This window comes from Clarias gariepinus, chromosome 6 (assembly GCF_024256425.1).
Source record: "Clarias gariepinus isolate MV-2021 ecotype Netherlands chromosome 6, CGAR_prim_01v2, whole genome shotgun sequence".
NCBI classification, from domain to species: domain Eukaryota; kingdom Metazoa; phylum Chordata; class Actinopteri; order Siluriformes; family Clariidae; genus Clarias; species Clarias gariepinus.
Window position 1 is genome coordinate 33,438,228 of NC_071105.1, and position 17,162 is coordinate 33,455,389.

General features: G+C 40.0%; 1 protein-coding gene across 2 annotated transcripts in view; it reads left to right on the forward strand.

Annotated features, from left to right (window-relative positions):
- bmerb1 (bMERB domain containing 1) overlaps nucleotides 1-17,162 on the forward strand; it is a 30,859-nt gene that overhangs the window by 9,569 nt on the left and 4,128 nt on the right. For both annotated transcript variants that reach the window (XM_053499566.1, XM_053499562.1), the window contains exons 2-5: nucleotides 8,016-8,136; nucleotides 13,172-13,245; nucleotides 14,649-14,763; nucleotides 16,472-16,554. In XM_053499566.1, the coding sequence (XP_053355541.1) occupies nucleotides 8,016-8,136; nucleotides 13,172-13,245; nucleotides 14,649-14,763; nucleotides 16,472-16,554 (393 nt within the window). The remainder of the gene's footprint in view (nucleotides 1-8,015; nucleotides 8,137-13,171; nucleotides 13,246-14,648; nucleotides 14,764-16,471; nucleotides 16,555-17,162) is intronic.

The window sequence follows — 17,162 nt, forward strand, 5'->3', positions numbered from 1 at the left end:
TGGATGAATTTAAGAACACAATATTAAATTGTATTTCATGCTTCAACGTTTACCTGAAAAAAGTTAAACAAACAAAACAGCAGAACAAAATCCTAGTGCTGTAAATAAATATGGGGCAGACATTACTGAAATCATGACAAGTTGATATTTTTGTCTTTTATCCATGGGAGGAATGATTAGGGATGATTTTCTCATGACCGGGTTTAGATCTGAGGCCATCTTCGCTCTGAAGAACTGAACTGTTAATTATAAATCCCTTTTTTTTTTCTTTTCTTTTTTTTTTTTTTTTTTTTACTGAATCCGGAGCTTTAGAGATGTAAAAATCAGTGCTGGTGCTCTAAAAAAAAGGCTGAAACTAAAGTAAAACTAAAGTAAGCTTATGTGATTAATGCACAGCTGAGCACTGAAGCACTTCAAAGAGGTTATTTTTACTTGTGTGAGAAGTCTTTAATTTAGATTAATTTTACTATCAGAACCGCAGTGTTCCCTTTAAGGAATTAAAATACTGAAAAACAGCTGCACATTTAAGGGACTTATAGCAATTAAACAAAAAAAGAGGGCAGAACGAGCATTTCAGTTGCAAGGTGACATCCAGATATTTATTGTCACTCAAGAAGAAGAACTGTGACAGTTAGAGGTGCAAACTGAGGCAAGATACACCCAAATTAAAGCATAACCAGACTTAACATTTGGACAAATTGGCTAAGTAAAATACCCTATTACTGTGCTAGATACCCTAATAAATATCATATTTAACACTACTGCCATTTAATAGGTTAGTTAAGCAAATTAGTCACTATAAGAGCCAGAACGGTGCTTGTGAGATCAGCACTTCAGTGTCCAGACTGAAGCTCAGGCCCTTATTACGCTTCATATAAAAGCAGAATGCGAATGAGCTTTGACGGGTAACTCAGATACAGGAAATGGATTTAACGTGTTGTGAGTGCGAACAGCCTCATCTCCAGGCTGGCATATCGGTGCCGGTCGTGCGTATCTAGCGAGCCTTGTTAAAGAGAGAGGCGCGCTCGGCTGAGAGCAGCTGGCACATCCCCAGTCTATTGTGTGGGATTTCATTAAAAAAGGAGGAGTGGGAGCGGTAAGCCACTAACAACTGTTTCCCCAGGAAACACTGTGGTGTCATTGAATGAGCGAGCAACAGATGGAAAAAAAAGGACAAAATATGCATATGTATGTGTGGTTGGGGTGCGAGTTATGAAAAATTCACACCGTGATGATAATAATAATAATAATAATAATATATCCTGGGACATCATATAATTTTACAGTTTCAACAAGTTTAATGAAATTATTTAGTGAGGAAATCTTCTACTTTGTATAACAAGAAAATACAAAATAAAGTTTTTCTTATTGTAATCTATTGAAAGTGGGTAGCTGCCAGAAATAACATCATTGCCCAGTAAAGACTCAGTTAATATCTTGTTGCTTAGGAGAGAAAATGTGTGTGTAGTGTTTGTTCTCCATATATATATATATATTTTTTTTTTATTCAGTTTATCCCGTTTAATCTCCCAGCTAAATATGTAAATTGTTTTTCTTTCTAATTGGTCGAGGCGGCTCTGAGCTCCTTCTTGTTTGCTATGGTGATGGACAGGATGACAGATGAGGTTAGACAGGAGTCTCTATGGACAATGATGTTCATGGACATTGTGCTTTGTAGCGAGAGCAGGGAACAGGTGGAGTAAAATCTAGAGAGATGAAGGTACGCTCTGGAAAGCAGAGGAATAAAGGTTAGCCGTAGCAAGACAGAATACAACTAACATGAAGTTAGTTGTGTGAATGAGAGGAACCTAAGTGGAATTGTAGGGCTACAGAGAGTAGAAGTAAAGAGGGTGCAGGACTTTAAGTACTTAGGGTCAACGGTCCAGAGCAACGGAGAGTGTGGAAAGGAGGTGAAGAAGCGGGTACAGGCAGGTTGGACTGGGTGGAGAAAAGTGTCAGGTGTGTTATGTAAGAAAAGAGTATCAGCGAGAGTTAAAGGAAAGGTGTTTAAGGCAGTTGTGAGACCAGCAATGCTCTAAGGCTTAGAGAACAAGAATCAAGAATGAGTTCATCAGAGGGACAACCCATGTTAGATGTTTTGGAGATAAAGTCAGAGAGGCCAGATTGAGGTAGTTTGGACATGTTCAGTGGAGAATTCGTAAGCATATTGATAGAAGGATGTTGACGTTGGAACTGCCAGGCAGAAGGTCTAGAGGAAGACCGAAGAGGAGATTTATGGATGTAATGAGAGAGGACACGAAGTTAGTTCGTGTAAGAGAAGAGGAAGCAGAGGATAGGGTTAGGTGGAGGCAGAAGATTCGCTGTGGCGACCCTGGACGGGATTAGCCGAAAGACAAAGAAGTGATTTTCTTTCCAATTATCTTTTGCAAAAAAATAAAAACTAGCCAGGCAGAATATGCAGTTGGAAGAGGGAAAGACAGCATGCGGTAATTTAGAACAGCATGATGAAGAGAGCACAAGAAGGACAGAAGTGGTGGAAAGATAGTGTGCGGCTTGGAAACAAATCAGCTACTAGAAAATTGGCCTCACTTTTTACAGCTATAAATTCTTGTGATTTTTTTCCCCAACAAAACAGAAGGGGAACACTTGTCAGAGCATTTTACTGAAAAATGCCCTACAGAAAAATTACTCATCAGTGGCTCATGACTATAGATTTTACTGTGGCAGGACATAAATAACATCAAATTTCAAGTGAAACTACATTTAAAAACACACACACACACACACACATAAAAGACCTGAAACTAGCCCAAAAACATCCAGATATTGCAAACAAGTGGACGTGTGGACAAGTGGTTTCTTTTTTCAAGTTTCTGTTATATGGGCATTTTTCACTATATATTGTATACTCACTCTATACTCCTTTTCCTTTCAATCTTTGCAATATACACACATTAGCCATAACTTAAAACTTTTGTTCCATGTTTTCCACCAGCCCTCTGAAGGGATACTGTGGTATCTGGCACCAAGACGTTGACAGCAGATCCTTTAAGTCCTGTAATTTGTGAAGTGGTGCCACCATGGGTCCCACAGATCATATTGAGATCTGGGGAATTTACAGACCAGGGCAATACCTTGAACTGTTTGACATGTTCCTTAAACGATTCCTAAACATTATTTTGCAGTGTGCTTGGGCAGATTATCCTTCACTAGCTTGTACTGTACTGTATGTAGATCGGATCAGATGGGCTAGTCTTTGTCCATCGATTTGGCCCATGTTTTACTTCCTCCAAGACCTGATGTTTTGGAGATGCCCTGATGCATTCGTCTAGCCTTCACACATTGGTCAAGTAGCTCATACCTTTACTTGCCCATTTTCCAGCTTCAAGAATTGACTGCCCCAGCTCTTGACAGGTGTATGAAGATAACCAATGGTATTTCCACTTTTACATAAATGAGATTTTGTCAAAATTTGATGTTAAAAACCCTGGCATTAAGTGTTCACTTTTCCTCACTGAAACTGTTTATAAACCGAACCCAAGGGAGTGTGATTCCGATCAAATGGGCTTCTATATTAGTGCTTGTCGCGGTTCCTATCTTTGACCGATCAATATATAATAAAATATAAATACTCTATGAGGCTATGAGTGCGGCAGTGAGCACAGCTTGGCTATCTTCCTGCAAAGATCATGTTGGGTAAGGAGCAAACTCAAGGGTGTAACAGACAAAATAATGCTAGAACTATTTTTGTTTAGAATGACTGATGAGTTTTTTAAAATTAATTTTAAACTAATTGCAAATGGACCGAGAACAGCATCAAGTCTAAAAGTTAAACTAAGAGAAACATACACTATATTCCCAAAAGTATTCACTCGTCTGCCTTCACATGCATATGTACTTGAGTGACATTTAATTCTTAATCCATAGGGTTTAATATGAAGTTGGTCGACCCTTTGCAGCTAAAACAGCTTCAACTATTCCGGGAAGGCTTTTCACGTTTAGGAGTCAAGTTTAGGAGTGTGTTTATGGGAATTTGTTAACATTCTTCCAGAAGCCCATTTGTAAAGTCAGATACTAATTCAACCCAAAGGTGTTCTCTGCTGAATAGTTGCAAAGGGTGGGTCAACATCATATTAAACGCTATGGATTAAGAATTGGATGTTACTCAAGTTTATATGCATGTGAAGGCAGGCGAGCGAATACCTTTTTGAAATATAGAGTATAACAAACATCCAGGAATGTCTGGTCTGTGAGATGAGGATCCATTGGGGCTGTGTATTTGTTCTTTCAGAAGATAAATTTCTCAGTTATATTATTTAAACTCAAGACATCTAATACACTAGAGCTCCAGGGTATCTTGCTGCTTTCTGTAACAACGTGTGAGTGTGTGAAGACTCCCTGCAGCTGCACATCACCAGTTGTCAGATGATTTATTCTGATAGACGAAGCCCCCACTCCCTGGCAGTTTGAGGTCTTTGACGCGCTGTGAGTCAGCCATGGCTGATGCGAGTCATTGCTACTGGTTAAATATTCATGCGGGAGTTCGGGGAGATGTTTACCTCATGTCGGAGGTCGTCTGATTTGTATTCAGTTTGGAAAAGCACATGTCCTCCCACCAGTGAAATGAAATCAGCAAGAAAAGACCCTTCTTATCAACGATGGCATCTTATAATAATACTGATAATACACTCCGCCTCCCAGCCCTGTTGGCGTACATATAAAGCAGTCAGCCATTGTAAAAGCTGCCACACTGGCGGGGTTTCTCATGCTCTCCCTGTAATTTACTCCTCCCGTGAGCTTCAGTTATACAGGACCATGCCTCCCTCGCATATCTCCCCTATGGCCAATTACAAAGTTTCTGCTCCAGTACCTTGCAAGACAAGATAACTGTAGCTGTGAAGATGCTTCTGATCTGACATAAAATTATACCACGCTCTTTCAAGGGTTGAATAATCGTCTGGAATATTGGCATTGCTGTAATCTTTGGAGTGAAAGGGGGGAATCATTGCGGTCTCCTCGGACGTAATGAAAAGATTGCTGCTCATTAACTCACAGTTTTGCTAAAACTGTAATGGATTTGTGGTACTGCACCACTTAACAAACTTAAGTGCAGCAAATGCCTGAAAAAAGGCCTTTCTTTTTTTTTTTTTGCTGAAGGAGCAACCACAGAGACGACTATAGAGCTTTTCATAATGCCTTATGTTCTAAAAGAGGGCCTGGCTTATGTATCATTAGAACTGTTTTTGGAAAGACTTTAACAACAGAGGTTTCCAAACTTTTTGCAGCCTCAGTGCAGTGATGAGAGGGTTGAGAACCCAAGCTCTAGGCAGAACGCAGTGATGTTAAATTGTTTCAATACAGGCACATTCTCTATAAATTATAGTTCAGGTATTAGTTTCCGAATAATATTTTTCCTGTCACATGAGTGTGAGAAATGTCCTATAAATAACTGTTTAAGTATGTCCAACTCTTATATAAGTTAAGCCACAAAAGGAATTAGATTCACCATGGTACCAGGATCAGCCAGATATCTGTGCGTCAGTGCATCACTCGTTGCTACGGTGACATGAACGACCTTTCGAAAGGTGGACTGTAAAAACATCTCATTTCACTGTTGTTTGAAAGAACTGTACATTATGTGTGTTTCTTCTTTTACTTCATCCTTGTTGTTTAACGGTGACTGGAATCCAGTAGATTGCAACTGTACAGTAGGTCTTGAAGCCGATTGTCCAGTCCAGCCTTCCTTATAAAACATCTAATGTCCCAGATCTTGTCTTGTCTCGTTCTGTGTCTCTGCACTTTCACACACTCCATCTTCTCTGCATGTTCCCTTTTAACAGCACTTGATGCTTTTGGATCAAGTCCTGTAAATTGCGTCATCATCACCAACACCTATCGATCTCGCTCTACACCTCGGTATGTTTCCCTGAGAGTGGTGACCATATGGCCTTTGTCGCAAAGGATGATATCATGGACTGTCTTACATCATCATTATTTGTAAACAGTAGGACGAACTACTCATGCTGACTCACGATGAAGTGTGAAAGTTGATCTGCCAGCATGCTGATCTGTGCTCATCCACCCACACACACATCCAGTAAATCGTACTCTCTGGGTGTTTGGAGTTTTTCTGTTTGCTGTTCCTTTCTCTGTTCAAACTCCCGATTATGTGCATAACACTAAGAGTTCTGATTGGTCAGAAAGTATTGATGAATTTTCTACAACAGCGGCTCAGATAATAGTCACAGGTACAAGCCAAATCATAGCAACAGCCATAACGTTATGACCTCCCAGCTAGAAATTAATAGGTCCAACCCCAAAACATCACTGAGCTGTCAAGTCATGTACTCCACTAGACCTCTGAAGGGATTCTGTGGATCGGATTGGTTTTTCCAGCACATCCCAAAGATGCTTGATTGGAGTGAGATCTCGAAAATTTGGAGGCGAAGTCAACAACTTAAACTCGTTGTTGTGTTCCTTAAACTATTCCTGAACCAGTTTTGCAGTGTGGCAGGATGCATTATTCTTACACTTTTTCCTTGTTGTTTAACGATGACTGGAATCCAGTACTGTAGGTTGCCACTGTATGTCTCACTCTCTCCCTCATCTCCCAACCTCTTGAAGCCGATTGTCCAGTCCAGCCTTACTGCTGTATTCTGCTGTAAGAGGCCACTGCCATGCATGTGTGTGAGAAAAAGTGGCATAAAAAATGAAAACATGTTCCCATGTTCTCATTTTCCCAGTTCCCATTTCCATGAAGGGATGTTTTTGCTAGCAGCAACATTTATCCAAGTGGTTTATTTTAAAATAACAGCCACATGAAAAGCAGGACTGAATGTTTCCAGCGGAACATTGCCCAAAGTATCATGCTGCTAGTGCCACCTTTTACCCAGGTAAGCGACCTAAACACATCCTGCCGTCCACATGATGGTGCCACTTTTGGCAGTGGACACAGGTCAGCATGGGCACACTAACCGGTCTGCAGCGACACAGCCTCATTTGCAACAAACTATGATGCACTGTGTGTTCTGACACCTTTCTACTGGAACCAGCCTCCTTCAGAAGATCTTCTATTGGATCAGACTACACTGTCTAGCCTTCGTCCCTACGTGCATCAGTGAGCTTTGGCCGCCCATGGACCCTGAAGCCAGTTCACTGTTTTCCTTCTTTGGGCCACTTTTAACAGTTCCTGACCACTACAGGCAAGGAACATTATCTTATAAGATTCCCACGACAAATCCTTATACTGTACTTGTTTATCCAACACATTCTCACCTCTTCCCTCAGGCCGGAGGTACAGAAGGATGAAATGCAAGACTTCCAGCCTGATCTTTTTCCAATGCCATCAGACTTTTCAGCAGCTGACAGGAGTTTACAGTCACTGTCTACCATCTCTATCTAACTGTCAACAATGATCTTTGAACATTCATTGCGGAATTTGCTAAATATTTTGCACACCCGAGTGAGTCAAACACAGTTTTAAAAGTTTAAAAAAAAAAAAAAAACTAAAAATGAGCTAAAACTAAAAAATCTTTTTTTATCTACTCTTTTCTGTCTCTTTTTTTGTGGCATTCATTGGGAACAGCAAAGAAAGAATTTCATTGTACGGGGTGGGGGATATGTTTCTTTAATGTCTATATGACAAAGAAACTTTAAATTTGATCATTGAATCTTCAGGGACAAAATGTCCACTTACTGCCGAAAAACGCTGACCACTGACAGGTGAAGTAAACAGCATTGTATCAAGATAACCAATGTTATTCACGTCACCTGTCAGAGGTCATAATGTCATGGCTGAGCGGCATTTATAATGCGTTTGTTCTAATACTGTCATTTCTATAGTAATCATTAACGCAGGGACATGTAATGTGGAGGCTGTGTATTTGTTAATAGACTGGAGTTTTCTTCTGCGTCTTACTTCTTTACATGTTAGTCAGATGAAGATGTACAATATACTGTACACACCCTGTTGTGTATGAACCCCCATACAGATCAGTGGCACATCTTTCACACACAGATACACTGATACACTGAATGTCTCTGTTTCGCTGCAGGTCAGATGGACGTGTCCATGGCTGAGAGTTCCATGTCTCCAGATGAAATCGAGATCGAGATGGCCAGGATCCAGAGGCTCAGGGAGGTGCTCGTCAGAAGGGAGTCCGAGCTCCGCTTTATGTGAGGACCACAAATCACTGGCTGCTTGCTAGCTGTCTGAGAAAGTGTGTGTGGGTGTATGTGTGTGAGACTTGTGTGGTGTGTGGATGTTTATATCCATTGTCCACTAATCAATTTAACGCAGGATTTAATGCTGATGTGCTATTTGTCAACTTCCCTCGCTGCACTACTGATGCTTCGTCCCAGACATTTTACATATTAGACTATGAGGCTATTTTTAAATCCACTACTGTTTTATTTATTTGTACTTTGCATTAGTGAGGTAAAAGAATATTTAGTTATACCAATTTTAGCCCAGAAGCACACTCGACCTTTATAAGAATTAATTATGCAGCATGAAATGACTCAGGTTTGGGCTGCAAAACTGATTACATGTATGTATGAATGTGTGTGAGGGTTTGTGGCCAAAATTAAAAGAACAAATGTTAGCATATTTATGATATTGAATGTCCCCAGGTCCTTCTGCAAACCTGCTAATCGTTAATTAAATAGATGTGAATAGACTCCACAAGAGGAGTAACAATAAAAACTCGTTTAAATTAATTGGGGCATCTTTGAAAGCGGTTGTGTTGGTAGTCAAACCACAGAGAGGCCCTTCATACATGTCAATTACACAGTCAGTTTTCATTCTGTGGGCAGAAAGGCCTTGCTAATGAGAGAGATCAGATTAAAATGGCAAGTCTCAAGTGGAAAAACAACTTTTTTCCCCCCAGTCCTCAACCTTTGAGTTTAGGTGAGCCTGAACCTGTTGCATCATCAGATTCCAGTTACTGTCTCATAGGAAGGTAATTAGTTGGTCTGAGTTTCTTTTGTGGAAGCTTGAAGCACGATTATCACATCATGCCTGTTAGCCTGAAGCAGTAGGACTGTTCTCCTCTGTGCGAACTCTCTATAAATTAATTTATCGCACTGCCGCCTTTTGTTTGGCTGATTGGGTAAATACATAAATAAGCAGGTAAACAAGAGAGTATTAGCGAGAATGAAAGTGAAAGTTTACAGGACAGTGGTGAGACCAGTGATGCCCTACGGCTTAGAGACAGTGGCACTGAAGAAAAGACAGGAGGCAGAGTTGGAGGTAGCAGAGCTGAAGATGTTGAGGTTCTCCTTGGGAGTGACAAGAATGAGTTCATCAGAGGGACAACCCATGTTAGATGTTTTGGAGATAAATCAGAGAGGCCAGATTGAGGTGGTTTGGACAAGTTCAGGAGAGAGATTGTGAGCATATTGGTAGAAGTATGTTGACATTGGAACTGCCAGGCAGGAGGTCTAGAGGAAGACCAAAGAGGAGATTGAGAGAGGACATGAAGTTAGTTGGTGTGAGAGAAGAGGATGCAGAGGATAGGGTTAGACGGAGGCAGATGATTCGCTGTGGCGACCCCTGGAAGGGAACAGCCGAAAGACAAAGAAGAAGATACAGGTACTCACACAAGACTTACATAGATCAACTTTTGGAAGATTGGTTTCATCGGCAGAGAATTTATGATTTGCAGATTTGTTTATTATGAACTGCTAGTAAATATTTTGTCAATGTTTTCTTTAAGACAAAAGGTGCCAAAAATAATTTTGGTTTGCATTTTGTCATAGTAGTCTTTATCTCATTTTGCAATCAAACTGTTCTTAAATAAAAACGTATATTAACAATTTGTTTAGCGAATGCATTATTACCAGTTTTCAATAACGTACTATTATTAATTCAGATCACAATGGTTAAAGTTTTAATTGTTTGTTTTAGAAAGGCTTAGACAGGAAGCTAGAAAGAGTAACCAAAACTGGAACTAAAAAAATGTAAATAAAAAATGGCGCTGTTGCTGAAGAAGCCGAGCCATGAACAAGGAGGGCAAGATCGTGACTGTAGTTATGTACAGAAACTAAAAGCCTCAGGGTTTAAATTGAGCCTGACAGAAAAAGACTGCCTGTAAAGCCTGCCACTGGGTGAAAGGGCATCACAATTTTAAAAAAAAATAAAAATTCTCCAAAGTTCTCTCTATCTCCTGCATCATGAGTCCCACAAATAAGAAGTTTGAGTCAAAAATCAATAAAACTCACTTTAGAAAACTTTTATTTGTATATTAAATTCATGTAATGTATGTTCATTTCATACACTAAGAGACGGGACTACTAGGTTAGAAGGAATCCTAGTGTCATTGTCTTTACCGCTTTACCCACATGCATGGTTGCAGAGGGCTTGGAGCCTATCCCAGGACCTATGGCATGAGGTGGGGTCCCAATCCATCACAGCACACACACACACACACACACACACACATTTACACACTATGGGCAACACCAATTAGCCTAATCTGCATGTATTTGGACTGTGGGAGGAAACTAGAGTACCCTGAGGAAACCCACCAAGAACAAGAGAACATGCAAACTCCATGTACACACAGAGGCGGGAATTGAAGGTTTTAGGTTTAGATTTTGCTCACTAAACTTTCGGGGTAAATCTACAAAAGAACTGCTTTAATAAAACCATGTTTAACCTTTCTTATTCTAGGGAACAAATAATTAATATGGAACAATTGTAGTTTTCATTGTTTTTTTTAACAAACCTTCCTGTATTCATTCCACCTGCTGGCATCTATTGTAACAGTTGGGAGGAAACCAAAGAACCTTGCGCCAAGTCATGAGGAACTCCAAGATGTTGGATGCAAATGCACAGGTTTATTAAGACCACAGGAAAAAAAAAAAACGAAACAAAAAGCAGCATTACCTGCCAGCACCGAAGTCGTCAACATATTACAACAGGATTTATTTACATGATATTTCTATTTATCTCACTGATCCACCCTACTGCAGCTACCCATATGGGGAAAGTAAAAAATAAATAAAGAATTAGTCACCGTATGGTGTGTACAACGATGGCACAGTTTGTCAGAGCACTTATGATTTCTAGAGTTTTTTTTTTTTTTTTTTTGAGGAAGAGCTCAAGCCTCAGCTAATTTCCTATTTGGTCTCTCTAAGGTGCCAAGCTCGACAATGACGTCATTCTAACCTGCGTGTTACAGATCAGGATGTAACACTGCATTACATAGAGTATATAAACTGCTTTCCTGGTTTCTCAAACATTTTGCATATACCATTTATGGTTGTTTAAAAAAAAATATAAAAAAATATATAAAGATATTTTTAACGAAACTGCCCCCTTATCAGACTCCAGTCTCAGTTTTATCTTAAAGTCTTGGGTTAAGATTGAATTATAATGCAGAGGTCAAGAATTGTCTGGGCTTCCGCTTCAATGAATTGTTTCCTTCTGTGGAGCAGAGAACGAGGGTAAATTACATCAAGCTTAATACGATTGGATTTAATGCGACTGCTGTTGGTGACTGGGACATGAAGGGTTTCTTCAGCGTGGTCTCGTTGTCTAAGGGACTCCTGAGGATACAAACTAAACGTTTCCTGGCAGGCAGTGCATTAGTGCATCACAAAGCACTGCAAAGCTCTAACACGGACACACCCATACACATGCTCAAAACAAAAAAGGCAGATGGAAAACCAAAAGGAAAAAAGATGAAGCAAAGATACAAAAATGAAAGGTAGAAGAAAAATGTTAAAACAAAAAGAAACAAAAAAACATGATAACGAAATAGACGTGTCATGAAAGAGAGACCGAGAGATACAGAGGGACTACATGGGGAAATAGTGAGGAAAACAGCGCGTGGATGAGTCATCTACTGCTGGGGATTAAAGCTCGTGGTAGCAGTCACTGCGCTGCAAGATGAGGTGAGAGGAATGGAGACAAGAAAGCAAAGGAAGGGAAAAGTGTCAGATTAAAAGAAAGAGAGCAAATTGAAGCAGCAATCCCAGTGTGATTGCATCGGTAATACCGAGGTTAAGTAAAAAATAAGACCGGACAGTGAGTCATGGCTCTGATAGTCCACCCACGACCTCCAGCCGCGGCTGACAAACAGTATTACATAACAGCAGTCAAGCTGGAAGCGTGTTATGAAGATTAAGTATTATAGTGGAATTTTAACTTTCATTATTTATTATAATTGATATCTCTCCGTGTTGCTTAGGGTGAGAATATTACAACATAATTGACATTCTCTTTGTATTGATCAGTCGCATCAATTTATGTGACTACAGACATTATTAGTCACGGTTTATTGACTGAAAAAAGGCCTCTGATGGATGGAGTTCAATTTTGTTCAAGACACTTGAGGACTCCTGGTGAACGAGTCACAAGCAAGGTTCTGCACAACAGCTACGCCATATAACCAAAAGTATTCACTCGCCTACCTTCACATACATATGAACTTTAGTTACATCAAATTCTTAATGCATAGTGTTTAATATGGTTAGTATGCTAGTTAAGGTTAGTCCAGTCATGTTGGAACAAAAAGGGGCCATTCCCAAACTGCTGCCACAAAGTTGGGGGCATAAAATAGTCCAAAATGTCTTGGTATGCTGAAGAGTTCCTCTTTACTGGAAGCTCTGAATAACAACCCCATACCAGTTCCAACATGACTGTGCACCAATGCACAAAGCAAGGTCCATTAAGACATGGATGAGTTTGAGTTTGGTGTGGAAGAACTTGACTGACCTGCACCTCAACACGATAGAACACCTTTGGGATGAATAAGAGCGGAGACTGCGAGACAGGACTTCTCGTCCAACATCAGCATCTGACATCACAAATGCAATTCTGGTAGAATGGTCAAAAATTCTCATAAACACACTTTGGGGAAAGCCTTCCCCGAAGAGTTGAAGGTGTTATAGCTGCAAAGGGAGCGAGGCCAACATCATATTTAACCATATGGATTAATAATTGGAAGTTTATATGCTTGTGAGGGCAGGCGAGGGAATACTTTTGGCCATATAGTGTATTATAATCATTTATAAAAATAAATAACTTTGAAGAAATGTAATCTTTCATTTAGGACAAAGATCAGTACACAAATGTCTGGTTATCTTTCTTTGCTGAGGCTAAGCATAATTCATCATATAACTGATTTACTTGTATTGCAGTGTATCTTGCATCATATTGTCCAGCCCTACTTCCTCCTGAGAACGTTTTATTTTCTTTCTTCAGGATGGACGACATTCAACTGTGTAAAGACATCATGGCTCTGAAGCAGGAGCTGCGTAAGGTCGTGGCAGTGCCAGGTTTGTACCCTCATAGACATATAATATCACTGACATGACAGTTGTTTCTCCTCCATATTTCACCATTTGATTCGTTGCTACATATGGGGCAGAGAGCACTGTTATTGTTATACAGAATACACTAAGGTTTAGTCCTGAAACTGACTGAAACATACAGCAGTAGCAGGTTAGAACAGCGCACCTCCTAAAGCAGAGCTGGTAGGCTTCACAGCTTCTGTGGCACGTGGCTGTCAATAACCACTGCGTGTGTTGCGTTAGCTCGTGTTCGTCTGAGAGAGACTGAGTGACGCATGCGTGTGCTTATCTTCATGTGTCAGAGATGCTTTCAGGATTATGTTCTCTGCGTGTGAAAAGAGCTGAGCAGGCACATCCTGTCCTCTACACACTCTGCCCTTCACCTTTCATCAATTTCTGTGTGTGCAGGGAAAAAATAAAGGTAAACAAACCCCAGCTATAAATAACTCGGATGAACTAATATCTTAAAGCTAATTTTTGAAGGCAAATCCAATGATTGGTCAAGGCGAGACAGATTGGGTATATACTGAGAATACAATAGCTAGGAGAATAGAACAGCCGCAACAATACAGTAGGTACAAGAATAGGACAATAAGAACGCAATAGAACATGAATACAATAGCTAGAGAAGAATAGGACAGCTACAAAAATACATTAGCTACAGGACAGCAAGGAGAACAAGACAGCTAAAATAACATAATAGGTACAAGAGACTAGAACAGCTACAGGAATTAGACAGCAACAAGACTTACACAACTATACAGAGGGAATACAGCAGCCGAGCATGTATACAGAGCCAAGGTGGGAAACGCACCCTAGACACTGAAGGTGTGAGGCCACTGTGCTAACCACTAGGTCATCTATGATAACAAAACAACTGCAAAAACACTGTAGCTATCAGAAAAGGACAGCCATGAGAAAACAATAGCTATGAGAATAGGATGAGTACAAAAAGAGGACAGCTACAAGAACACAATAGCTACGAGAGTATAACAACTTTAAGAAACAGAGCAGAAGAACGGCTTAGAACGGCTAAGAGAATAGAACAGATACAAGAATAGGACATAAGAACAGCTACAAGATCACAATAGCTATGAGAGAAGGACACCTACAAGTATAGAACAACTTTGAGAGCATAATAACTATAAGTACACAATAGTTCCAAGAATATGACAACTATGAGAATACAAAAAGCTATGAACACAGAACTGACAACGTACAGTATCTACGAGAATAGAAAAAGAAAACCTACAAGGAATGGATTAAGCAGGAGTATCCATAATCATGTACGTAAATGAAAATATATAAAGTATATATATAGAGAGAGAGTTGACATCTAAATTCATTAATCCTGTTTGGTACTTTTCTCTCCTTTTCACTCAACCCAGAAAAAGATAAGGGCAAGAAGCACCAGCAAAAGGAGGAAGAGCTGATTCAGAAGATCCATAAACTGGTGGAGAAGAGGGACTTCCTGGTGGATGATGCAGAAGTAGAAAGATTGAGGTGTGTGTGTGTCTGTGTAAGAGAAAGATCCAATTAATAACCAAAGAGAAAAGCAAAGGCAGAGAAACGTGGGGTCTAGAAGTGCTGATTTGTCACACCGCTAGTTTATACTCCTACACGTTGTGTCTCAGAGATAACAAGGAAAGGTATTCAAAAAGGTATTCGGTGGCTTCAAAGAGGATTTGCTTTTCAGGTCAGACCAGGTCTGTGTGATGTTTATTTAGATTAAAAGCGTGTATTAGTATCCTCAAACTGCAGGTATTTCTCTTCTAACAAAGCAGAAGCTACACTCTTCGTCCTATGTGAGTATGGTCACAACCCCATGATTTACCAGGCACAGATGTCAATCCAAGTCTATAAATCAATATCACATCATCCAGTCCATTAGACGCAGATGTAAGCTGGACCTTTTAATAAACTGGACCTGTACGTGTTCCGTTTCAGGAGTTAACCAGCTCTCGGTACATTCTGCTTGAATCACACAGCAACAGCTTTCTCGTTGCTGCAGAGCTGATTACGTGTGTGAGAGAATGACTGTGCAGTGAAACGAAATGAACAAGTGTGTGAACCCATCTGACACCCAGCCGGTATCGACATGCCCAGTCGGTACATATAGTCGCTCAACAAACCTTGATATTTGCTAAAAGAAAAGCGCGAAAAGAAGATTTATTTAGTGAAATAACACTACATGATCCCTGTGAAGAAGCAACGCTCAACTGCTTGCCTTCGGCTCAGTAATTAACTTCACTTAAGAGCTAATTAAACCACAGGACATTTCAGATGTCCATACACTCTGTTCAGCCCGTTCGCCTACACATGAAAATGATGCTCTTCCATGGCACATCGATGAAATGTCAGAGGGACAATGCCTTGCTGTCTGGGTCATTAATTATTTATGGAAAAAAACAGGTTAAAATAAAGATGCAGTGGAAAAATGCGTTGCTGTGTTCGAGTCATAGCGTTGAAAAGTATATTATTTTATTTCTAGAAACAGTTTTTAACAATATAAATGTATTTTATTTCTGTATTACACTGATCAGCCATACAATTAAACCGAGTAACATTGAACCCACCTAGGTTTTGGGTGCCACTGGGGTGCAGCAGAGCCTCTGTGTGTGTGTGTGTGTGTGTGTGTGTGTGTGTTGTGGTGTCTGGCAGTGGGTTGCAGGGGGGCTTATTTCTTACTTAACAATTTTGGTTGTATCAAAACCAGGGCTATGATACACTGGGCGCTCTGGTATCTTTCTATCATGGCCAGCTCCGAGTCAGAAAAACACACAATTCAACACAAAGCTGCACAAACTGCATCTTTATAACCAGCACAGCACAGTGTATGTAGTTTGAATATACACAGCTCTGAGTAAGCAGACTGTCCATCATCATCATGTTTTTTTAATTATTATTTTATTTATTCTTCGTATTTAATTAATGAATCACAGAGAAAATGTTTCGCAGTCTCAGTGAGAATTTCAACACTTATTAATGTTCGTCAGAGTGAGAGCTTATCAACACCTCTGTGACCTTGCCTCAGCTCTCGCAGCTTTATGACTCATTCCTGACACTCTTTCGCTCCCTTTCTCGCTCTCTCATCGTGTCTCATCCACATTCTATTCACCCTTTCCTGTGACATTCTCATTCTGTCCACTCCTTTTGGATTTTACTTATATATTTGACTCACAAGCGTGCTGCTGTCTGTCTGTCTGTCCAGGGAACAGGAAGAGGACAAAGAGATGGCGGAGTTCCTCAGACTCAAGCTCATGCCGCTGGACAAACTGGCCAGAGACACACAGAGTAAGTGACACTGATTTACTGTAAATTTTACCTGTAGACACAGCGAAATGGACTTTATGTATAGTATGCACTCATGTGATGCTTTTTTAAAATATTAGGCAACCAGAGTCTAAAAGATTGTGGTTTCAGCTATATTTATTCCTGTAGACACTACGAGCACGTTCAAAAGTTGGATTTGTTCTTAAGTCAGACAAAGTGAGTTTTATACGCATTTGACCCGAACATACATACATATATATATATATATATATATATATAGGAAATTCCCAGAGAAGATATAGACATAGTGGTAGATGTCGTCACTTCCTGCGACCTTCTCAGTCTTATTCAGTTTTGAGTCCATTATTCCAAATCAAGTCTGGTTGAAATATATCCTGATTTTGTGGATAGATGTGACAGGTACCATACCTCTCTTCCTGTAATTTAAGTTGCACGTTTTTTTTTGCCTAAATTTGGGGTACAGTTGAAACCATGTCCATTAATTGCTAAATTTTGCTTTACAGATGATTCAGTCCCATTGAGTTCTGCACATAAAGATGTCATTAATGACACTGGAAGTCCGTTAAGTGTCCCTCTATCTCACAGGGGATTTAAGATTTATTATTTTT